The sequence below is a fragment of the Equus caballus genome, chromosome 28 (genome assembly GCF_041296265.1).
Source record: "Equus caballus isolate H_3958 breed thoroughbred chromosome 28, TB-T2T, whole genome shotgun sequence".
Lineage (NCBI taxonomy): Eukaryota > Metazoa > Chordata > Mammalia > Perissodactyla > Equidae > Equus > Equus caballus.
In genome coordinates this window covers 15,306,701-15,333,560 of record NC_091711.1, presented here as the reverse complement: position 1 = coordinate 15,333,560, position 26,860 = coordinate 15,306,701, and the positions used below count along the sequence as shown (strand labels likewise).

At 36.3% G+C, this 26,860-nt stretch overlaps 1 protein-coding gene across 5 annotated transcripts in view; it reads right to left on the bottom strand.

The window, feature by feature from the left end:
- TMTC2 (transmembrane O-mannosyltransferase targeting cadherins 2) overlaps positions 1–26,860 on the bottom strand; it is a 393,090-nt gene that overhangs the window by 198,573 nt on the left and 167,657 nt on the right. For all 5 annotated transcript variants that reach the window (XR_011433667.1, XM_001490789.6, XM_070254222.1 and 2 more), the window contains one exon: positions 1,905–2,733. Coding sequence is in view for 4 of the 5 variants with exons in the window: in XM_001490789.6 (XP_001490839.1) it covers positions 1,905–2,733 (829 nt within the window). In the remaining variant the exon portion in view is untranslated. The remainder of the gene's footprint in view (positions 1–1,904; positions 2,734–26,860) is intronic.

Genomic DNA, 26,860 nt, shown 5'->3' with positions numbered 1-26,860 from the left:
ACTTAGGCTGTCGCATGAAAGAATAAAGCTCTATCTTATTTAAGCCACTGGTATCTTGGTTCTTTGTTACAGTAGTTTAACCTGAAATTTAACCAATAAATTTAATAAATCCTCAGAACAACCCTGTGATGAAATTAATATGCTGTATTTTTTCTTTTAATTCCTTACCATGTATCTGTTTTAAACGACAGGAAAATAACCTGGCAACATAACCTTGTTTTATATACTCATATCTACCAGTGAAGAAAAACTAGCTGAAAAGCATTCTGTGAGAACTGATTTCAACAATTTTTACAGCCAGATTTGTGTTCTGGCTTTCAATAAACTGTGCAGCATTCACTACCTACAAAAGTCACATAGTAAAGATTTCTCCATGAGAGTTGAAGAATTCTATGCTATGCAGTAGCTAATTTTAATGTTTCTACTCCCATTAAAATCCTTGTAATCTATTAAGCATTATAAATATCAACAATTAGTTCCTTGGCTTAAAGAAATGTGTAGCTGCTCACTGAACTCTTGACTTAACTGGTAATCAGATAAGGACGCCAGAATTGCTTCTGGGATGTCTAGATCTTTGCATGTCTACCCTGATTTGTATCAGCAGGCCACTCCATACATTTGGAACAGTTTTACACTTTCATTATTTGAATACTGATACAGAATTGTAGAGAAAAAATAGGAAAAGCCCAGTTCAAATGCTATGCAAGCAATGATAATTTAAAAGATAAATAACTAAAAGATGGCTTATGAAGAACAAGACTATTTGGCACCATTTACTATGATATATTTCTGCACTTAAAATGTACCTTATTTTCATTCAATTGCCCTCTAGCTTCCACCACCATTTCATTGCCTAACCCAGAGAAATCACTGTAACAGCTTTTGACCATTTATGCTTTAAAGGAGACAACTTTCTACTCTGGCTATAGATTCTGAGATTTGCTAAAATAATTTTCTAAATCAAAAACAATCACGAAAAGTATGATCAATCTTCTCACTGTAGAGTGAGACGTTTATTTCCCTAAGGGACTTACGAACTCTTAAATAAGAATGTGCTAACTGCTTGGCAACACTCAGATTATTTAGGCTCTGCAGAGCTAAGGGTGACTCACACCGGCATGCACCCACACTGACACCTAGAGACACAGTTCCAAGATTCAGACATAGCCTTACTTCCAAATATTTTAAACATGTCAGTGTAAGTCTCATGGTATTTCCTCAGGCAGTGCTTGGAAAACAGAAAAGCTATAGAATACTTAAGTGGGATAACCTGACTTTTATTACATGATGAAAAAGATGATGTCCATATCAGAAGTTTAAAATGCGGAAACCAAGCATTTTTCTAAATTCTTATGATAATCAATATTTTTAGACAACAGGAGGTCTAATTCCCCTGGACAAATGTAGTCAGGAACATAGAAAAATACTTCCCTATTCCAAATATGGAATGTTAGTTGTGTCTCTAAATAAGTGTAAGGCTCACCTCTTAAAAAAATAAAAAGAGAGGCTGGCCTGGTGGCGCAGCAGTTAAGTTCACATGTTCTGCTTTGGCAGCCCGGGGTTCGCTGGTTCAAATGCCGGGTGTGGACATGGCACTGCTTGTCAAGCCCTGTGGCAGGCGTCCCACATATAAAGCGGAGGAAGATGGGCGTGGATGTTAGCTCAGGGCCAGTCTTCCTCAGCAAAAAGAGGAGGATTGGCAGCAGATGTTAGCTCAGGGCTAATCTTCCTCAAAACATAAATAAATAAATAAATAAAAACAAAATAAATAAAAAGAAAGAAAGATATGGACATTGCATAAAAAGACCTCTTCCTCCTTAATACTGTGTTTAAGGCAAGAAGCAAAGATAGAAAAAGGCAGAAAGAGTAAACTGTCCAGGCAAAAGCAGAAAATAAAATATTACCTTTAGCTGGGTTTACTTTTATCCCTGATCTATACAGCATTTCCTCATTCTGCCAGTCTCCATTCCTGATTGCAGTCTTGAGTCCATAGAAAACAATTAATGTAGCTGTAGCATAAAAAATCAAGCTTTTGAGAAACCGCTTTTGGACTTTGACGTATAGGGCTCTGGCACCCACTGTAATGAGGAGGCAGAAGCCCATACTAGGAATATATAATACTCGCTCTGCAATTACAAAGCCGACATAGAAAAACAGGTTCGTGGCAGGAACAAAGGGTATTATTAACAACGATAAAGACAGAACAACAATGTTCTCAGTAGAAGGAAGTTGTATTCTCTGTGATGCATTATTTTTAATGCCATTTTCCACTTTGGATGCAAAGCTGGGCTTAATCTCTGAGTTTCGGTACTCCACATCTGAATGGCAGCTATGTCCATTCGCATTCTGCTTGCCATTTGTTACAAATTTCTCGCTGCATTCTCTTTCTACGCTTGGGCTCTTCAAACCATAGTAGGCAAGGAAGAGGAGTCCAATATAGAAGGCCACAGTGTGTAGGTTCCTCCAATCACAAACTGTTTTGAGCAGAGGCACGGCATCCATTGACCAATCAAAACTGAGGGTATCTGGGCATAGCAACAGCCAGAGGTTCTTGGTTGGCAAGTAGAAGAAGGTGAGCGTGCGAGCCAAGAGGCTATCCGAATCAGCAGCTGGGTTGTCAGAGTTGGAAAAGCTTGGTGGTTTGTTTCCCATCCAGTATAAACGGGCACCCAAAAGGGAAGTCCCCCAGAAAGTTAACAAACTAATGCTGAGAAAAAGAGACAAGTTCTTCCTCTGAAACCAAAAGAGAAGGGAAAATAATTACGATTAGCATCAATACAGCATGGGAACAGTTCACTTAACATTTAGAGATGAAAAAAATTTTTAAAGGGAGAGTTTAAAACATAGCAATAGGGCTCAAATACATGACTTCATTTCCATCTCCTTTTAAACATGCTTAGGGAAATTTTAACCTGAAAAAATTGACTGTGGAATCCTACTTGGTATATAACTTTTGATGAGTATCTTTTCTTCTTCCTCTCTAAAATACCAATAACCAAAGCTTCAATTGCTTGACCTCTATAAAATGGGCTGAATATATTTCCCTCCCAGAACTGGTATCAGGTTAAAATGAGACTACAGTGTAAAAGTAGTAGTTAGCACTCTGCATGGGACATAGTGTGTGTGTGTGTGTGTGTGTGTATATATATATATATATTAGACTGTATTCTTTCATTTTATAGTTTAGATTCCTGGTTAAACAAAGAGAAGCCATGCCAAAAAATATGGAGTATGACAGGATTCTGCTTGACTCAAAGGAAAAATAGCATTTAACTAAGTCTATGCCAGTCCCCATTTCTCATTGTCTTGAATCTACTTGCAGAATTATAAACCAGGTTTTCATCTGCAACACCATGTTGTCACTGACACCAGTGACATCAAAACTCTAACAACACTCCTCATGAGTCCCAAATTTTTCATGTTGATGACAACTTTTTAAAAATAAAATGACTTTAATAATGGACTTACTTATTTCAAGAGAAAGACAGAAAATAGTGAGAGGAAGGCCAAAGCGCATTACAGTTAATGAGAATTTTGTGGCAAACTCCTTCAACTTGAGTAAGAATTTATCGACCTGAAACAATCTAAGTCCTGAAGAGGAAGTGAGGGAGGGGGAAGGATGGACACTATATCCCATCTTTAATGATTCATAATCTCTTACCGCACACCTTCTGAAATTGTATAGGACTGTCTTACTCAATGACTTTCAAAATGGTGCCTGAAACCGTACAATGGGTATGCCAAATGTTTAATTTAAAAAACAATCCACAAAAGGCAAAAAAAGCAAAAATAAACAAGCAGAACTACATCAAACTGAAAAGCTTTTACAAAGCAAAGGAAATCATGAACAAAAAGAAAAGACAGGGGCTGGCCCCGTGGCCGAGTGGTGAAGTTCACGTGCTCCGCTTCGGCAGCCCAGGGTTTCGCTGGTTTGGATCCTGGGCGCAGACATGGCACCACTCATCAGGCCATGCTGAGGCGGCATCCTACATGCCACAACTAGAAGGACCCACAACTAAAATATACAAATATGTACTGGGGGGCTTTGGGGAGAAAAAGGAAAAATAAAATCTTAAAAAAAAAAAAGAAACGGCAACATATTGAATGAGAGAAAATATTTGCAAATCACATATCTGATAGCAAGTTAATATCCAAAATATATAAAAAACTCATACAACTCAATAGGGAAAAAAAGCAACAAACAATCTGATTAAAAAGTGCACAGAAGAGCTGAAGAGACATTTTTCCAGGGAAGACATCCAAATGGCCAACAGGTACATGAAAAGGTGCTCAACACCACTAACTATTAGGGAAATGCAAATCAAAATCATAATGAGATCTTACCTCACACCAAGAGGATGGCTATTATCAAAAAGATAAGAAATAACAAGTGTTGGTGAGGATGTGGGAAAAAAGGAAACCCTTTTGCACTATTAGTGGGAATGTAAATTGGTGCAGCTGCTATGAAAAGCAGTGTGGAGTTTACTTAGAAAATTACAAATAGAACTACAGTATGATCCAGCAATTCCACTTCTGGGTATTTATACAAAGAAAACAAAATCACTATCTTAAAAAGATCTCTTCACCCCCATGTTCATTGCAGTATTATTTACAATAGGCAAGACATGGAAATGACCTAAGTGTCCATCAACACATGAATGGATAAAGAAAATGTGCTATCTATCTATCTGTTAACACACACACATACACACACACACAATGGAATATTATTCAGCCATAAAAAATCAGGAAATCCTGCCATTTGCAACAACATGTATCGACCTTGAGGGTGTTATGCTAAGTGAAATAAGTATGACAGCGAAAGTTAAATACTGTGTGATTCACTTATAGGTGGAATCTTAAAAAAACAAACAAACAAACAAAACCATAGATACAGAGAACAAATTGGTGGTTGCCAGAGGCAGGGGGGGTGAAATGGTTGAAGGAGTGAAAGTGGTCAAAAGGTATAAGCTTCCAGTTCTAAGGTAAATAAGCCCTGGGGATGTAAAGTATAGCACGGTGACCATAGTTAACAACACTGTATTGCATATTTGAAAGTTGCTAAGAGAGTAGATCTTAAAAGTTGTCATCACAAGAAAAAGACAAAATTTTTCGCAACCATGTGTGGTGATGGATGTTAACTAAACTTATTGTGGTAATCATTTTGCACTATATACACATATCAAATCATGCTGCACATCTAAAACTAATACAATGTTTAATGTCAATTATATCTCAATAAAAACCCCGCAAAGAACAATATATGTTCAGCACGTACAACTTCTATCAAAACAGACTCTGTGTATTCTATACTAAACTGCCTCCTCAGACTGCCTCAGTCACTCCTCCCCTAATTGCTGGAAGCCACTGGTCATGGACCATCAGCTCTCTCTCTACTCTGGATCTAATGATCTCAAGAAGGTTCATGATTTTTAAAATTATTAATATATGTTACTAACCCCACCATAACCTTCCCTCACATCCATAGTCATTTATTCAATTGCCTGTTGGGCATATTCACTTAAGTATCTCACACTCAAAAATGCACAAAATAGAATGTGATTTCTTATCCTCCAGAAACGAAATGGCTTCTCCTCCAATCATCACCACCTCACAGACGGTAACACTATGTAATCAGTTTCTTCTTCACAGCCTCTCTCCTTCCCTCCACAGTCCATCCCTTACCAAGTCCTCTCACTTTCACTTCAAAACATATCCCAAATTGGTCCATTTCTCTCCATCTCTTCTATCATCACTCTAGTCCAAAATGCCAACACCTGGATTACCACAATGGTCTCCTCCTAACTGGTGAGCCAGCCCTTTGTAACACAGATTGTGTTATTCCCAACTTTCAAAATCATTAATGGGACCTTACTCTAAGAACTTGGAAGTTTTTTTCTCTACAAAACAAGAAGTTTGTAACTCATTGAGGGTTTTTTTGGTGATATATCCACTTTTCATTTCAAAATTATTTTGAAAAACATTTTAAATATCTAAAGAGGGGTAATCCTGAGTATAAAAGAAGTAAAGGAAAAGGAGGTTGGAAGTTAAAAATTCAGAATAAGGAAAATGAAAAGCAGCAAATAGGAAAATTATGGACAATTTTAAGAGGTAGGATTGTTCATTAACATCAGATCACACAATGCTAAATTCACAGAATTAACTGCCCCAGTGTTTTAAAACATGTGGCAGACTTTTGCTCAAAATTAATTCACGTAATGCTGTAGGGAATTTTAACCATAGGAGGAGTAACATATCAGCCATCACCAGTCTTCAACTTTCAGGTCTGTTCTGGCAAAATGAAATGGTCAATAGCCTCATTATCATCTAAAAATAACTTTCGCAAACCTTTCTTTCACCCTTCTGAAATTCTACTCAACAATAGTCCTAAAATTTCTTGATTTTAGAAAAAAAAACCTAACACAAAACCATATGTTAAAAGTTGCAATAACTTGATGAATCAATCACGTAATTGAGTAGTCTTAGATTACACAAGAAAGAAACATAGCATTTGGCAAAGATGAATGAGACAAGATCTCACGAATAGAGAAGACTGATCTTGAAAAACAATTTAATTTTGAGTTTATACCAAAAGTACATTTTGTATCTAAGTGTACTAAGTGTAACTAAGCCATTCTATTACAACTATCTTCTGGTGGGAGCGAGTGGAGAGGAAGAGAGGAAGAAGGCATTACAACAACAGCTGTACCCAGGCAGAAAGAGAGGCAAAGAAGTAAGAGAACTGCACGGGGAAGGAAATATTGGATTTCTTTGCTGGTCATGAAACTCCAGAAGTGAGCCTTAATAATTATGTAATTCCATTTTACTACTAAAGATAGAAATGTCATAAGGCAAAACTACCTTATTCATTAAGTTTTAATAAAAACATCTTTAATCTATTAAATGTTAATAAATTATTACCAAAATAAAACATTAAGATTGAAGACGTGATAAAAGCAACTCTAGTTTTTATTATGCTGGAAAAATATTTAAATACAATAAACTACAAAATAAAGATGTGAGTAATGAAAACTGTTCAATGATAAATATTATGTAAGAGACTAAACACTGAGAAAATGACAAAAATGAAAAAACGTAAGTAGTAATAAAATGCTAGCATTACTTTATGATGTATTTTACATTTTAAAACATTGTCACATACAGTTTCTCTTTTAAACAACTGACATAACTAAGATCAAGAGACACTAAAGTTCAGACACAAACAAAGGCAGTCAGGTCTTTGACATTGGTCTTAGCAATATTTTCTTGGATCTCTCTCCTCAGGCAATGGCAACGAAAGTAAAAATGTGACTACATCAAACTAAAAAGCTTTTGCATAGCGAAGGAAACGATCAACAAAACAAAAAGACAACCTAACAATTGGGAGAAGATATTTGCAAATGATATAGCTCATAAGTGGCTAATATCCAAAATATATACAGAACTCATAAAATTCAATATCCAAAAAAAAAAACAATCCAATTATAAAATGGGCAGAGGAACTAAATAGACATTTTTCCAAAGAAGACATACAGATGGCAAGAGACACATGAAAAGAGGCTCAGCATCACTAATCATCAGGGAAATGCAAATCAAAACCACAATGAGATATCACCTCAGACCTGCCATAAGGGCTATTATCAAAAAGACAACAAGTAGCAAGTGTTGGCAAAGCAGAGAAAAGTGAACGGTGTTGGTGGGAATGTAAATTGGTGCAGGCAGTACGGACAACTGTATGGAGATTACTCAAAAAATTAAAAATAGAACCACCATATGATCCAGCAATTCCACTTGTGGGTATTCATCCAAAGAAAATGAAAATACTAATTCAAAAAGATATATGCACCCCTATGTTCACCGCAGCGTTATTTACAGTAGCCAAGATATGGAAGCAACCAAAGTGTCCATCGATAGATGAATGAATAAAGAAGAAGTGGCATATATATACACACACACACACACATACACAATGGAGTATTACTCAGCCATGAAGAATGAAATCTTGCCATTTGTGACAACATGGATAGATGTTGAGGGTATTATGCTAAGTAAAATAACTCATACAGAGACAGACAAATACTGTATGTTTTCACATATATATGGAATCTACAAAACAAAACAAATGAACACACAAAACAAAACAAAGACAAGCTCATAGATACAAAGAAGAAACTGGTGGTCATTAGAGGGGAGGGAGGTAGGAAGAAGGGCAAAAGAGGTGATGAGGATTAAGAAGCACAAACTTATAAAAATTATAAAAGAAATAAGTCACAGAGATGCAATGTACAGCATAGGGAATATAGTCAATAGTACTGTAATAACTTTGGATGGTTACTAGACTTATCATAGTGATCATTTTGTAATGCACACAAATATCGAATCGCTATGTTGTATGCCTGAAACTTACATAATATTGTATGTTAACTATACTTCAATAAAAAAAAGAGAGAGAGACACTAAGGAAGTTCCGAAGTGAGAAGCTCTCACACATTCATTCTAACAATGGTAAAGTCGTAAGGGCTAAATAAGTGACACTATTAAAAGGAAAATCAACTAATAGGTAAAAGGAAATTGACGTTAAAATGCTTAAAGTGGAAGAATTTCTAAGGCCTCGTGATTGGCTATCACTTTTGAAGTATCAGTCTAAGTTTGAAATGGCAACTTCCAAGTCTCTTTAATGCCATCTCATAAAATTTTCTTAAAAATTAACACCCATAAAAATGGGATTCTGGTAAAACCAAACCTCTCTTCTAACCTCATTCACGGTTCCTGTAGGGATGGCCTTAAAAATAAGGTGAAAGAAAAGAAAGCATGGAAAACGTTTTATTCTATGCTCTGATTTATGGATTAAATCAAATTAAGAAATTTGGGGCCACCCCGGTGGCGCAGTGGTTAAGTGCACACGTTCTGTTTTGGCGGCCTGGGGTTCGCCGGTTCAGATCCCAGCTGCAGACATGGCACCACATGACAAGCCATGCTGTGGTAGGCATCCCACATATAAAGTAGAGGAAGATGGGCACGGATGTTAGCTCAGGGCCAGCCTTCCTCAGCAAAAAGAGGATTGGCAGCAGATGTTAGCTCAGGGCTAATCTTCCCCCCCCCCCCCCAAAAAAAAGAAAGAAATTTTTACTGAGCTACAACTAGGAGCCAAGTGACCACACAATTAGCCTCAGCATTTCTTTGTTTTTGGCTTGGTGTATCAAATTGATTCAACAAAAGTATTTCCGAGATAAGGCATGAGGGTTCTGATGAGTTACCACCACAAACCTGAAAATTAAAACTAGTAAAAATCCACACATAGAAGATGCAACTTCAAAATTTGGGAAACGTAAACATGATCTGAGTATAACCTTTGACTGGGAGCATTAGAAAATGATTGTAGGGGCCAGACCGGTGGCCCAGCAGTTAAGTTCGCATGTTCCGCTTCTCGGCGGCCTGGGGTTCACCGGTTTGGAACCCGAGTGCACATGGCACCACTTGGCACACCATGCTGTAGTAGGCGTCCCACATATAAAGTAGAGGAAGATGGGCACGGATGTTAGCTCAGGACCAGGCTTCCTCAGCAAAAAAGAGGAGGACTGGCAGCAGTTAGCTCAGGGCTAATCTTCCTCAAAAAAAAAAAAAAAGATTGCAATTTAATAACAAAAACATGATCAGTTCATTCCACATATCATTAAGGCTGCTGTATGTGGCAGGTACTCCTCTCGTATGCCCTGGAGATAGACCTGTGAGAGGCAAGAGAGCCTGTGCTCTCGGAGATCTGCATATTCTATTTTGTCTAGAAAAACATTTGGGAAGGAGAAGAATCATAGAGCCTTAAATGATAGTTTTCAGACCTAAAGGACCATCAATATCAATTGCGAGCTTTAAAAAAATATCAATGCCCTAGTCTGACTAAAATCTCCATAGAAGCTGCTAATGCAGCTGAGGTTGAGAATCACCACATATTTAGACAAGTCTAATTCTTAGTACTGATATTAAAAATACTGTTGGACTCTGGCTTTCATTTCACAAAGTTTTATGGCATATTTTCTTCATTCTAAATGAATAAACCATAATGAAACATAAATAACGCTTTCTCCCAGGCTCTGGGACAAATTGAATTCTTAGTATAATAAACGAGTGTCAGGAAGGTCAGGCTACAAAGGAATTGAGATCTTTATAATAAGTAGAATTCAGGATTGAAATATGCAAGTCTTGTTGCAATACAGAGAAGACAGAGGATTTGTTCCCAGAAAAAGAATTAGTCTCCTAAATATGAATCACAAAAGGTAAATAACCCAACAGAAAAAAATAGATTTAAAAGTATAGACAGGAAATTCAGAGAAAAGACACCAACAAATACTTGAAAAGATGCTGGATCTCATTTGATAATCAAAATGAAAATTAAAGTGAAAAGAATATATTTCAAACTAATCTAAGTAAAAAAAGAGAATTGGAGAAAATTCCAATTTTTTGAATGGTTGCTATTTATTCACAGCCCCAAAAAGTTTATTGGAAAAAACTAAAAGGTTTGACAATCTGATATGACTAAACTTACCTTTCTTGAGTTAAAAAAAATTTTTGAAACAAATATACAAATAATGTTAACAAATCTAAATTCTGGTTGTGGGCACGTATCTGATTCTTCCTATACTTTTCTATATTTAGTATTTACTGTAGATATTTTTTAATAATCATTGTTTCTCAACATTAAAAAATACTTTTCCATGCCGCAATTCAACCTACCTACAATTGTTTTGTGATTCTTGCCTTAATTTTGGTAGAGAATCTCTTAATTTCACAAGAAAATCAGATAAAAACACAATGCATACCAGTTGGGATACAAAATTAAGATAACATTACCTAAAAGCACTCTTTAGATCTGGAATATAACTGCCATCTTTGAATCCTCAGAGATTAATAGAGAGCTTGATATTTGTAGGCATTCAAATTAATGATTCTTAAACTAATTCTGACCTTCAAACCATAAGTCATTATCTCACACATTTTAAATCCCGTTATGATAAATTCTCACACCCAATATCCCATGAAGGCTCATAAATTAAACAATATTGCACAACTCCAAGGCCATTTAAAAATAACTTGGTTGTCATCATACACAGAAACTGGGCCTAGTCAGTTTTATATCACATTTTCTGCCGGTCTCCCTTTCTCTCCATGCAAAGCACATTTGAAAGCAATGACTTATGTTCGAGAGAAACACTTTCCTGACTACAACTTCCTTCCAAAAGCAGAATTAGAAATAGGAAAATTACTGCACCCTAAAATTTTTTATCCGACACATTTCATGTCAATTATTGAATAGACAGTGTTCCTTCATGTTTTCATTCACTATTTATTTACAAAATTATATAAATCTGCTTTATGAAACTCTAATTTATCTAAAAGTTCAAATATGCTCACCTTTTTAAAAGCTCTTCTTTAACATAAAAAGGGAAATCAGCTCTAATCTCCATTTTATTGAAAAAATAAAAACTATATATTTCTAATTACAAGATTTTAGAGGGGTTTTTCTCGAATGGTCACACATAGGAAATCAGCTAAGAATAGAAAGCTCATGGTTGACAATTTTATCTTTAGTCTTTGGACACACTATTGGAGTAAAAGCATGTAGTTGTAGCTTAATAAGCAAATAATGTGAAATTTATCATAAAATATGAAAATATTTCCCACACATCACCCGAAATACGAAAGCAAAGCTGATGAGAAGACCCTGCCATATTAATTAGTGGTGATGCCTTTATAGAAACCCTGCAGTGAACTATGTTCTTCTATGAGAGTCTTTGACTAAAGAAATAACATACGAGAAGAGCAAAATCAACTGTAATAGCTCCCGTCTCTGTATTCAAGGAAAACTGTCATTCACGATGGCAGCTCCAATATTGTCTTCTGATCTCAGATTTTGTAGGACATAAAGGAAACTGAAAAGGAGTATTTTAGACTCAATGAAAGAAAAATGTAAACATTCTGCCTTAGAGTATTAAAACCATCATGAGACTCACTTTTTGGCAAACTAATGAAAATAAATTACTTAAGCACAAGGCTCATTTAATTCCAAATTAAACCCTTGGCAATGACAGTAGAGTTGTAATAAGAAAGTAGATAAAAATCAGTACCTGAATGCTATAAGAATAACTGAGAGAAAAGGCTATCCAGATAGAACATCAAATCTAGCATCCTCTATTTTGTCCCCACCATTCATCACTGAAGTCTAAGCTTTCCTCATATCAATAATGTAGGATTCCTCCTAGCTGCCCCTCTTTCTAAAAGTTATCATTGGAGACTCACCCCAAAATCGAATATAAAAGCATATTTTTCTGAATATGTGACAAGAAGGAATGCATGGCTAAAAGTATAATTAGGATTTGTTTCTAGAATATATTCATGTGATTAATCAAAATTTTGCCATAATCAAATTGTCAAGGTAGTTCTGTTTCCCTTCAAAGGGAAGGTGAGTTTCCTTATTAATAATTACCCTCTGTATAGAATCAGAAACTTTTTTCCATATCAATTAACAGACAAGATAAAAGAATTTTAATGTTTGGCATTTCAAAAGATATAAAGAGGTTCAATGGATGGGCATATTCAGTCTTCCTAAGGAAAGAATTTAAAGATTAAGGGCATAAAAAAGTATGCTAGTGAGATATCCAGCACTTTAAATTATAAGGAATTCTTTCATTCATTCAAGCTGACTCTACAAAACACCATAATACTTTCCACTGAGTTCAAACATTCATTAGAAAGCACTCATATATATCCAGATAAATGTCTAACAGCTTAATAAATCAGTTATAGATTGAAATTCACTGATGAAAACAGATTTTTTTTAGACCAGATTATACTTTACAAATAAGGTTTTCATCAAAGGAGAGTACGGTTATATAAACAATCCAAAGAGTATCAAAGCATATTTCATGTACTATCTGATATAATGAATGACACATGATATTTATCTAAAGTTTAAAATCAAACATATTTGGGTTATTTTGGTAGTAAAAGGTCACCAAAAACAACAGCTTCTTTTTCATTTCAATTACAATCACAAATATTAACCTATTTGAAATATCTCATAATCGTTATTCATACATATGATACTAATATTGGTAAAAATGGAAATTTAGAATATTAAAAAAATGTAATGCAAACAGAAGAAACCTAAGATGACCATCTATTCTTTCATTTAGTCATACTTGAGATTCTTCTTAATTTTGCTTAAAAGTTTGTGGATTTTTTATTCCTTAAATGATGTTACCTAGTGTCCACTTCTCAGTTTCTAGTACTACTTTCCAATAAAAAGAACCAGGGTTCCTTGGAGAAGCAGACTGATTTTAGGACTGGAGCTGGAAACATACAAGATGGCGTGGAGCATCTTGTAGTGCCAGAAAGGGAGAAAGTGCAACACACACACACACACACACGCGCGCGCGCGCAGATGAGGATATTATGTCGAAGTGCCAAAGGGACACAGGAGGCTGCTTAAATAACTCCCAATGGCCAAAGCTGCAAAAATTTGAGCAAGAAAATAAGCAGTATTGGATTATAACCCCAAAGTATAAAATAGATATCCATGGGTCCATACTGATAAATAAATGATATAATAAATAAATAAAGGAGGGAGAAGAGACAAATCTCCCTTGCAGAAGAATTCCAAATAATTTATGTATCTACTCTACCCTCAAGGAGGGGGAGCATAATTCCCCACCACTGCATAAACGTTGGCCGTGCGTAGTGACTTCCCTCCAAAAAGCACATACGGAAAGGAAGGAAGCAGGCAGGAGTACCTCCACAGTGGAGAAACCTGAGGAACACTATGTCAGCCAGTGATCAAGGTCAGCCCGGACAGTGATTAAGTCATGCTGAAGCACAGACCCTTAGTCCCTTGATATTGTGTGATGAAAATGTCCGTTTACCTGTGTTCTTCCTCTCAAAACCCATAAACCCAGTCTAATCAAGAGAAAAACGACAGGTAAATTCCAATGGAGAACATTTTACAAATATCTGACTAGGAATCCTCGGAACTGTCAAAGCCATCAAAAGCAAAGTCTGAGAATCTGTCACAATCAAGAGGAGCCCAAGGAGACACGACAATAAATGGAATGTGCTATCCTAGATGGCATCCTGGAACAGAAAAAGGACATTATGTAAAATGAAGGAAAACTGAGTAAACTGTGGACTTTAGTTAATAATAATGCCTCAGCGCTGGTTAATTAATTGTAACATATATACTACACTAATGTAAGATGTCAATAATAGGTGGCACTGGGTGTGATATACTTGGGATCTCTGTCTACTCAATTTTTCTATATACCTAAAACTGTTCTAAAAAACAAAATCCATTTAAAGAATGGTTGTTACTAGAATAAAAGTTTTAGAAACCAAATGACATTAAATAGATGGGCTTTGATAGGTCAACATCTGAAAGCTGCAAGCAAAGAAATATTAACAACTGAAAATTAACATCAACATAAGTGCATATCAACATTTTAAGTGCCTTCAAAATTAATCTAAAAAGATAGAACAATAGAAAGAAGTAAAATTCAGGTTAAATGAGCACAATTGTTTATATATATATATTGTCTGAGAGATGACATATTGATTTCAAATCCTGTTTGGTTTTTGTCTGACACTCTATTGAATGTATAGAACACTATAAACCCCCAAATGAGAAGCAAGTATCAAGGAAAGATGCTTCTAAACCCATTGCTATGGTGTTTTTGTTGGCATGGTGATCCATTCTTCCTCATTAAGCTAACATGGGGAAATCAAGCCGTTAGCAATTTCTTGCGTACCCATGGCAAGCTCCTTCTAGAGCTAACTATTAGAAACTGAAGTACCCAAAGAGTTCAATTACTGGAACTGCAAGGGGTGCGCACAGCCCCTAACCCATTACACTAAAAAGCAAGCCCCTGAATGCCAGCCTTCAGAGTAATCTTGTTTAGCTTAAAATAAGAGGTTTAACACTTCCCACCAGGCAGCCCGCTATGGTCAAATCAGGTTAGCCACGAAACAATCCAGGCTTTATGAAGAAAATATGTGAAGAAAATATCCTTTGTGACCTAAGAAACAAAAAATGCTTTAAACAAAAGAAGACACCTCTCTTTGAGTATCAAAACACTTTTGGTTTTTATTAAACTTCTTTCCCTGTACTTTAAGAATACACCTCAAAGGGGGAGAAATTGAAATAAAAGAGCTCAAAATTAATTGAATTCGGAAAAGGAACTCTTTTCCATCGATCTCTCCTCAAGTGGGCAACTGCATTGCAAATGCATTTCCTGCGCCAATGGATTAAACTGCAACATTCTTTTAACTCTGTGTGGCTTTAGTGCGACAAATCAGCCATTATGAGATGCGTTCCAGTCTCATTAATGAGTTAAGCATGTGAGCCCAGCATTTTGGAAACATAAAGAGACAAATTATAATGAGACTTCACTCAGTGGGGAGGCCAAGATACAGCCGTCTTCTCTCAAAGATATCATAATAGACAGCTATTTAATGAGTGTGGGAAGTTTGCCTTTGAAGATACAAAAGACACCAATAAGAAAAAGAACATTTTATATATACAAATAAAACTTAATATACATACCTTATAGGTAGGTGTTCATTAATAAGCATAATTTCAACACTTAGTGTTCATAAATGGAACTATGCTCCCACACTATAACTATACTTGTCTTCTGCTAAACATAAAGAGTATATTCCATGTCAAAATCGACAAATGATTACTTTTTCTCACAGATAAAAATGTAGCCCTTTATCTATCTGTTTCTCGTAGATTTTGCCTTTATTCTCAAAATGCCACACTGATTTATAAAATAACATATGGGTTTTTTGATTGGGAAACTGAGGCAGAGTAATCAGAGTTTTTGAAAGAGAATTTTCACTTGGGAAAACATCCATCAATTTTATAATTCTTCTTTCAATACTTGGTGATTACAACTATTCAGAAATTCCCAGACAACCCTGTGGCATGTTACTTAGGCATTATAATTATTAGTCATTCAGAGCAGAATCAGACAGGACTGGAATCCTCACACGATCAGCTGAGCAGTCTGGGTTTACTGAGCAAGCACAAGGGGTCATCACCTATCCTCCCCGTCACTCCTGCCTAAAAGAAAGCAGCACAAATGTACGACCGTGCCAAATTTTCAAGTACATCAGAGTAGTAAAGGGAGTTTTGGTTACTAGAATCTATTACAGAAAAAACAACTCAACTTGCAAATCTTTGTGGGGCGGACCATTTGATTTGTTCCCTTTAATATAGGAAGAGATGTAAGGAGCAGCAGCAGAGTGATGCCAACAGTAACCGAAGGCTAGTTATTTGAAAACACATTAAAAACAAAAACTGAGTCTAAGGATGGATGATATGGGAAAAGACAAAAAATACAATTCGAGTTTTCATGAAGAGTCATCTTTCACACCTACACATCTTATTATTCTGAAAGTGAATTTCTTTTTGAAAAGTAGAAGAGCAAATCTAGATGCCAATATTTATTATAAACAAATGGGGTAACTTTTTTAAGAGCACCAATTAATATATCTGTACCATCAAATAAACATTTCTTAAATGCATGCTTTTATTAGCTGGAATTAATCATCCAAAGAGTGATCCTCAAATTATACTTACTTTATGAATAAGAAACAAGTTGCATATTTCCTGTTATGCAGAAACAGAAATGATTGATACAGCTGCCAAGTGGCCATGAGCCAGATGTTTGGGAACAAACAAAAATACTAAAAAGTTTTTCAGTTCAGGTTCTGTTCTGATAGCCTGTCCAAGAATGTCTTCCTGCCAGAAGCAACTTGGCAAAATGCAATTTCTGGACCCTAATGGTGGTGGCTACCAATCTAAACAGATGAAATCTTTGTGTAAATCTAATCTACCTAATTTCTTTCTTCTTCTCTTCTAACATGACATTTGAAATTAAATTTTAATCATATACGAACTTTTAAAGATTATATATGGGAATTGAGGTGTTCAGAAAGTTTGCAGGCAACTTCAAAAGACGATTTCGAAATATAAAGGAACTTGAAAACTGTGTAACTCGTATAATCATTGCAGTGTTTGTCCTCTACTTGAATAAGACTCCAATACAACCCAAAAGTTTGATCCTATTTCAAATTAGTTAAAAAAAAGAATTCTATATATATTAAATATCTATTTTGAGGGCCATTAAAACTCTCCTTATTAATTTTCCTTTTTAAGCATGTCCAGTCTTTATAGTGATCATTAAACTATTATATTTCAAGTTATTTCAGACTGGGTTAAAATCTGGTATTTTTTTCATTAAGATGTGCATCTTTGATTTCTAGCATTATCAATAAAAAAAACCCCTCTAGAGTTAAATAGATTTCCCACAAAAATCCCTCATGAGTCTTCAAAACATATTTGGATAATTCTTTCAGCCTGACACAGCTCCAATTAGCACTAATCATTGCCATGCCCTAATTATTTAAAATTAAATAAATTGAACTTACACGTGCAAACATTTTATGATTCAACCCGCATCCACTTCTCTTTTCAAGTTAACTTGTAAGATTAGACAACTTGTTTTAATGGATTATTATCATTGGATTAGGTCCAAAAAGCATTCGTCTAATGGGAATTCTGTCTGCTTTAACAGTTGGGGTTTAGTGGACGGTCTCTGACTAAAGTGTCAATCATTGTTTGACTGGCTCCTGGCCCCGAGAACCCTGCTGGGAGACAAGCAAGAAGTGTTTTCCAGGTGCAGGACGGGCATTTAGGAAATCTAGACTAAGCGAAGGAGAAGTGGAAAGGGTTGGTTCAAATACCTGACTAGAAGGCTCTGGCTTCTTGCTTGCTACTTAGCATGCCCCTGTTCAAATGCACTGGTCGCCCCTGTCCCCTCATGCTGTTCCCTGTTAGGCACCTTCAATACAGCAGTGAACACCAGCAATGCCTAGACATGCAGAAAATTCATACAACCCACGCTATGGGCAAGTCAAACATTAATAAACCAAAAGATGAAAAATCTTAACACTGTGCTATAAATTTTGATCACCAGAAAATAATAAAAATTACAGGATGCGCTAGAGTCTTTATTTAGCCTCTGTAACTCAAATATTCCCTTTTAAGTCATATCAGGAAATTCCATTCTTAAACAGGTTCCATAACAACTCCTAAATGAAACACAGCAGAAATTTTACAGCGAGGATCATATTTCCTAATAAATCCATTTCTGTTCTATTCTGCACCATATCTCAAATCAACCCACATATCTTGTTCCTTCAACAATCTAAGCAAATGCAGGTCATCCAGATGATATGCTAAAGTGAGTACAAATTAAGCTCCATTATATTTTTCCATGAGAGACCAGATATTATGTGGAAAGAGAGAATTGTGTATAATTGCCTAATGAATTCGAACACCTGTTAAGTCATTTTATACCTCCCAGATGAGGTCCTGGCATCTAGTGAAGACAGCAATGCCTGGAAAAAAAACATTCTATTCTGTCATCATATTTCACTATGGAATGTGGGGGAAATCATTTATTAGGAGCAGCAACACTAATTATAAATGTTTATTAAACATTTTACAGAATATTTTTCCATATATTATCTCAAGTAATTGTTTCTAAAACCTTATGTTTATAAACTTTGTAAATTAGTATTTTCTAAAAGGGCAGGGAGAACTCACAGAGGTGAAATATGTAGCCCAGAATCCCACAGCTAATAGGCAGAAGAACTAGGACTCAAAGCCATGTCCTTTATAAGTCCAGGGTGCTAGGCACCCACACCACCCTAAACCACACAGGACCCACTTCGCAACCACCATCTCCAGGTCCAGCCAGGATGCTCACTCTCCTCTCACCCTCTCCAACCTCAGTGATATCTGACATAAAAAGACCATTCACTTCTACAGGAAAACCACATGAAGTCACAGATGGGTAAATACTAGAAAAGATGGAGAGATTAGAAATCTATATTTGTAAAACCCCAGGACTTTGGAGAGCATCTCTTCAATGTTTATTTTGCAGTGAGAAAACAGATGTCCATAGAGCTTAAACCTGCTCCCCAAGGACAGAGAACTATTTGGTTGTGGTCAAGACAAGCAATTTTTTCTTTGTGTTCATGGCATAGTACTTTATCCCTCTGATTATATGTTTAATTACTACTCTTCAGCAAGAATCTATAGTATTTCTCTAAAGCATGAATCATTAGATTCCAATATCCTTGGCCTAGTACTCAAAGCTGTCAAAACTTTGGCCCATCTTTACTATGTAAACTTCAGAATCCCCAAGGAATATCTTTGATGTTTGAAATTTCAGAATTCCCTTACCAGTATCGGTCTCCTCATTATTCTAGGTAAAAACCAAATTGCATCCAACAACCTAATGTTGCCACTATCTGAAAACGTCCTCCCTCACCTCCAGCTTAAATTCCAGTTCTTCCACCAGACTTGCCCATTTCTCCAGGTTATAGTAATCCCTGCCTTCTTAAAGCTTTCCAGTTTTATCACTTGCACCATATGTGAAAGATATATATCGTAAAAGGTCAAGTCTGAAGTTGTTAAGGCCCAAACTGACACTAAGCATAAATAATCTTAATGACTATCTCACTCTTCAGAAATGAGTCTCATTGCTCCCACACAAATACAAGGCTCCTAGATGGCAGGGACTTGTCTATTTTGTTCACTGAAGTATACTATCCACAGCAACTAGACCAGCACCCAACACAGAGCAGGCACTCAATATCAGATGGATGAATGAGGACATGAGTGATTGAGCACATACCTGAATGAATGAACAAAAGAACAATGAACCAAGACAGCAGTCTACAGGAAGTTGGTGGTCAGTATTTGAGGGCAATTTTAGATACACCAGAATCTTGATATAAAGATCAAATAGTCCAATTTGATCTCTCTAGTCTATGCACCTATATAGGACAATATAAAGAGAGGGTTCGTCATCCTGGGGTTTTTTGACGTCTACATGGCTAGGTGATACTGCATTGCTCATTTCTTTGACTTGGATATTTTATGCCAGTGTTCATAGTTTCCTTTAACAATTTGATTTTTTTCCCCTGGTGAGTACTGTATTGATTTGGGAGTTAAAACAATGGTAAAGCAGGGGCCGGACTGTGGCTGAGTGGTTGAGTTCGCGCGCTCCACTTTGGGGGCCTGGGGTTTCCCTGGTTCGGATCCTGGGCGCGGACATGGCACCACTCATCAGGCCATGCTGAGGCGGTATCCCTCATGCCATAACTAGAAGGACCCACAACTAAAATATACAACTATGTACTGGGGGGCTCTAGGGAGAAGAAGAAAAAGGAAAAAAAAAAAAAAGATTGGCAACAGATGTTAGCTCAGGTGCCAATCTTTAAAAAAAACAAATAGTAAAACATTTAAAGCTCTGTAGTAATTAAGGCCTGTCCCTTACTGTAGAAAAAGTTATGAATGTATTTTAAATATACCTGAACTACAAAGTCAGGTCAAGTTCTTAATCCTTAGGGCTATTTTTAATCAATGATGAATAGGCGAAGAATACAGTGTCCTAAGGAAGCAAAGAAAGAAAGGAGAGGGAGAGACAAAGAGAGAGGAAGGAAAGAGAAAAGGAGTCAGGAAGACCAGACTTTCAATCATTAGACTCGCAAGTTCTCCTGAACAAGATGACAGTAATCAAATTATGTAAGAACTCTGGGCATCCTCAGTGCTATATGAAGAGCCTTAAAATACCCACTTCACTTCCTGAGCTCTTTAGCAGGTGATCTGAGGCATTAGGAAGATTTGTAAACAATATAGCACTAGACACATGTAAGAGGTTACAGATCTGAGGGATAGGATAGTCTTGAAACAGCAATGTCAGATCCTTCAAAAGGATGCTATTGTGGGATTTGAGAAACTTCTATGTAATTGCATATTTCCCAGTGACTGGAGACTGTGGTTGGTCCTAGGGAGGAAGCTATTTTTAATCTCATTCCTAAATATTCCTGTTAAAAATACAGTTACTTCCTAGTTTAGTGTTGGAGTGAATAACAAAACTGAACAAGTGATGAATATAAAAATGGACTAATATCCTTGCAACGTTACACAATAGTATCAGTGTATTCACATTTATTACAATTCTCTAATGAACTCTTCACTTCTAAAGAAAATAATAACAGAAATAACCAAACTTGATCTTTATGGCATATATCCTAAAATCAGCCAATTTGCAGAGAACGTGACATCTTAAAACAGATAAAAATAAAACAGCTCACATTCAGTATTTACTGTTCTAGGCACTCAGAAATTTCTACATATTCATGCTTTTGATCTTCAAAAAACCCTAGATTTGAGATGTACTGAGGTACAAAGAAATAAAACCAGAATTCTCAGGTCATGTCACTATTAAAGAAAAAGGCAGGGGCCAGCCTAGTGGCATAGTGTTTGAGTTCACGTGCTCTGCTTTGGTGACCCGGGGTTCGCCAGTTCAGATCCTGGGTACAGACCTAAGACCACTCATCAAGCCACGCTGAGGCGGCATCCCACATAGAAGAACTAGAAAGACGTATAACTAGGATATATAACTATGTACTGGGGGACTTTGGGGAGAGAAAGAAACAGGCACTATATTTTCTCATACAACCAGCTGCCTAATTAAGAAAGGGAAGACAGTATTAAAAATCATTGCAAAAGAATCTGAAAAAAGTTTGAAAAGGGCCAAATATAAACTTGCACTCAAAGAGAACAATTAAACAATATTTACTAGAATGTATTTAAAGAACATTCAGGATTTGAGTTTTTGGCTGGATGAGTTTGAAAAAAAGGCACCAAATTCACAATGATCTTTGCAGATTTAGTTCTCTGGGATTTTCAAAATTCTGAACCAATAATTCTAATGCTGTTGATTGCCCTAAGTGCTCCTCATTCAGGCAGAATGAAATGGCTCATTTTCAAAGAGACAGGATGACAGCTATAACACAGTAAATATAACATTGTCAAACCACCAATGCATTGATCACAGTAAAAAAAAAAAAAAAAGCCAAAGCCAATGACTTTATATCTACTCAACAGGTAAACACAATAAGAAACATACCACCATCCCCTACCACCACCAACAACAACTCTGGCCAAGAAAAAAAATGTTATTAAACTGGTATTTACTTCTCAAATTTTTTCCAGTGACAGCTCTCCTTCATGATAAAAGTGTTTGGTCTTTGTATCAAGAGTAATAAACAAATATCTTCAAATATTTCTAAGTAATTTGCAAAAAAATCATGAAGATAAAGAAAATGAAAAATTCAAGTACCCTTACATTACAAACTAAATTTCAACTGAAGATATATTTTTACAGCTGCTGTGAACTTCTAGAGCTGGTTATTCTTGGAAACCACCTTCTGCTTACTTGGGCTTCCTTTAGGGGGGAATTGTTACCAAAGTTTACTTTGTATGATTATTTTGAATGAAATTGGTATCCAGAGAATGGTCATAGTGCTAAATTGGGACTTGAATTTACTCTCAAAATTCTAGGGTAAAGGAGATCCTACTAACACAAAGAAATACCTGCTCAGTGAGCTCACTATACTCTGATAAAGCACAGAGCAGGAAAACAGAGTAAAATCTTCTGATTTCAGGGTCACTCTAGCAAATTACACCATCCCAGGTTTCCTCAACTGTAAAAGAGGAAGATTGATATCCTCTTGACAGAAGAATTAAAGATCCAGATAAAAATAAAAATGAATGTGAAAGCCTTCTGTAAAGTGCGTGCAATTTGTATGAAATTGAGTGATTCATACTACTATAAATATATTGTCCTACACTTAATCTCTTTGGAGAGTCTCTAGAAGTTAACACATGAGTGTATCAAGTAAGTTACCAGATGGAGTCAGCAACCACAGCCTGTTGGCCAAATCTGGTGCCCGCCCGTTTTTTAGATAAAATTTTACTAGAACAAAACTACACCTATTTGTTTGCAGTAGGCCAACAGGGCTGAATAGTTGTCATGGCACCCACATGGCCTGCAAAGCAGAAAACATTTACTCTCTGGCTCTTTACACTGAATGTTTGCTGACCTCTGAAATACAGGATAAAGTATGGTGAGTTCTCATCCAGATCGCTGTTTGACACTCAATAATATTATTTCTTTTAGTTTTTCCTTTTTTCTAAATTTCCCTATAGAGAATGGCAAATTCATTTTAGTATTTAAGGAAAACATGCTATTTTTCTGGCATAAAGAAAAGGATCAAAGTCAATTTCTAATTATATGCCTAAAATGATAGCGCAGCTAATGTAAAATGACATAATGAAACAATTATGTAGACTAGAATAGGAAATTAAAATTTGAAAGTGTGACTGACGTCTGAGAGAATCCATTTCAGAAAATCAAGCGTTAACTGTATTTAAGTTTAAAAGATAATGAAAAAGATAACTTCAAACCACCATGATAAAAGGGAGATATGGAGATATTTTAATACAAATTGTTTCTTCTGAAAGATGAAACAAAACATACAGCCCACTTCAGTTTGCAGTAAATACCTGGTCCTCAAAAAACAATATTTTAAGTACTTTGGGATCTAATCTTTTGTTCCTGGGAATAAATGAAGAACTTAATATCCGCAAAATAAACCCATCTTTCCAACCAGATTATTTTAAAGAAAGTTATGGTTTTACCAAAAAAAATAGCAATATAATTATTTTTAAAACTTATGATCTACAATTGTATGATAAAATTTGGTTCTTGAAGCATCCCCAGAAACTCCCACATTAGGAAGGTAACCCCTGGAGAGGTTAAAATGACTTGTCCACAATTACACAACTAGGTAGCAGCAGACACTGTGTGAGAACCCAGGCCTCCTGATTAGAACTGCAGGGTTTATGTCATTATGCTACATGGTCATACTTTTCACAGCGTGTTCCCTTTCTCTCTGAAATCACAACTTCTCTCAGTGTCTAACATTTTTCAGAGGCTCTTGTGCAATTAACCCAGAAAAAGGCTACCAGCTGGACGCAAAGGTATAGGTTCAAACAACCTTTATATAAATCTGGTGTAAACCAGCAAACGTCTCAATCGCATATTACATTTTTGCAGAATCATTCTCCATAATTAACTTTATGATATTGCTTTTTAAAAATTGTTCAGAAGTGAATTTGCCTTTAGGAAATAAGCTGGGGCATATTTTAGGATGGTCATTTCCTGAAAGGGATGAAGAAATATTCCAAATTCAGTGCCTTCTTTAAATATGTTTATGATGTCTAAAAATATGTCTCCTTTTCTCAAAAAGGTAACAGAACAACAGTTGGGTTTATCCTAGATTTTATAAGCACCTTTAGACATTGATAAAACTCCTGGTGAAAGCTAAAAACAAGTCAATTCTATGTATTTAAATGCAACCTAATTACTTCGGCATGTGTAAGACAACACTGAGAAGCAAATACATGGGAAAGAATAAGATGTACCAGATTCCTATTTACACTGTAAACCACGGTTACTCATTCAAGAACCAAGGGCTGCATGTGCCCAACACACAGCCAAGAAAGCAATCAAATACTGATGTCAGATTCCTACTCCAGAAAAATCACATTTATGTAGGGGCCTACAATTTATCATAGTTGTGAAAAAAACAAAATAAGGATCCAAGCCTTCTGACCTAAATATAACCCCAAAGAAGATACCCTGATTACCCAGCTCCACTACCAATTTGTTCAACAGTAACAGGCGCGGCGAGCAGAGGAAAGACTCCAGTGAAAACATGCAGGGGGCGCAGCAAGCCTTTAGCCAGGTTTACTGACCCATAAGGTGTGAGGTCAAAATTTTCCTCTACAGATCTTGTTAAACTTGAAAAGTGGGGGAAAAAAAAAAAAAAGAAAAACCTACATCCTTGAAAAATGGTAACTACAGGTCCAAAGTCCCTTATCCTTAATTTCAAACTATGGAATTAAGATTACAGTGATAGTCCCATAAACTTGGTCCACACACTCAAAATCAATAAACTGTACATTTTAAATGAGTCAATTTTATACGTGAATTATATCTTATTAAAACTGTTAAAAAATAACAAAAAAGCCTGACCTCAACTGACATGAGACTATTTATAGTCTTTATTTATTCCATTTACCGTAAATATTCATATTTCCCTTTAGAAATAGTAAAAGTTTCTTCCTACGAAATGCTGCCGTGTTAGGACTGTTAAATAATACAGAGTTTATGCACCCTATACTTTGAATGACTTTTTAAAAATCAGAATCACATCTGGCTCCAAGGTTTTTGGGTATTAAATCAAGAAACCTATAGCCCTTGTAGCCAATTTTTGTCTAAATAGAAGAAAGCTCAGATTCCAAAAACAGTCTTTACAATCCACATCAAACAAGACTTGACATCCTATGCGGTGCAGGACCCACTAATACACACAGGCGCTCCCTGGCATCACAACACTGCTAGTTAGTCTAAGCCTTTCATCTTTTAATGAAATTTGCAGGAGAAGGAATTTTTGTCTGAATTATAAAGCAACTTCTGTTGCATAGACTCATCCTATTCCTTATGAAGCCATTAGGAATGCACTGCCTGTGGAGGACACATAAATAAGTGAATATAGTTGATTAGCAATGATGCAGCAATATTAAATTCAGAGCTGAACCAAATGCTTGAATGTGAACTGACTCCAGATTAATTCTTTTTTGCAAGCTTTTGAGAAACACCATGCATTTCAGAGGAGGGAGAGGAAGCTGATAGCAGCTTAAGAAACAAATCTAAGCCCAACCTCAAAGGATATATGTACAATGCCTGTCTTTTACATTTGTCCAGTGTAGGGCAAGGTCATGGTAGACATGATATCCCCCTCCAGGCCAATGTGATGTTGATAGTCAAGCTCGAAATACCAAGATCTCAATGCCTGTTCTCCTGTTGGGAAAGGGGGATGCAAAAGAAAAAGCGCACCCAGTCCTTGGTCTCAAGAAGGTTTCCAAACCAACTACACACACACACACCCCTACTATTCATCTAATACCTTAAATAAATAATCAGACCATGTTTTACTTCAAGGCACTCAACTGAGAGACAAGGATCTGCCCCAGATTTAGAACTAGCACTGCTTTGAAATCCTTTCTCTTGCGTGCTGATCGATTCAGGGGAGTTCACTAACCTCTTGTAAAATGGGGTACAAATAATGACCCCACAGAGCTACTGTGACAGTTCAGTTAGAAAACAAATATAAATTCCATTAGATAGGAGTTTCGTCTGTTTTCTTCACTACTTTATCTTCAACATCTAGAACTGTGCCTCGTACCTAGAAGACACTCAGTACATATTCATTAAAAAATGAAAAAATAGGGGGGCCAGCCCCACGGCCGAGTGGTTAAGTTCGTGCGCTCTGCTTTGGCAGCCCAGGGTTTCACTGGTTCCCATCCTGGGCGCGGACATGGCACCGCTCGTCAGGCCACGTTGAGGCGGCGTCCCACATGCCACAACTAGAAGGACCCACAGCTAAAAATATACAACTATCTACTGGGGGGATTTGGGGAGAAAAAGGAAAAAAAGAAAAAAGAAAAAAGAAGAAAGGAGCTAGCAAATTTCTTGTCACGTGACAGACACTGAGGGGGAAAAAAATGGAAGTTGACTCTGAACCCAAATGAAGTGCACAAGCACGAAATGGTTTCGAAGTAAAAAATAAACTTTAAAAAATTAAAAACAAAATAAAACAAAAAAAATCCTGGATGAGCTAAGCTTTTCAGATGCCACAATTTTTCTGTCACTCTCTCAAACTCTTCTCTAACCAGGCTAAATTAATTTGCTGGACACTTGTGCCTCTCCAGCACTTTATATCAAATTCTATTAGCACTTAGTCCAGAGTGACAGAATTATTGTACACATGTCTTTTACTTCCTAGGGGCTAGGATATTACCCATCTTTGTATTTTTAGCCCC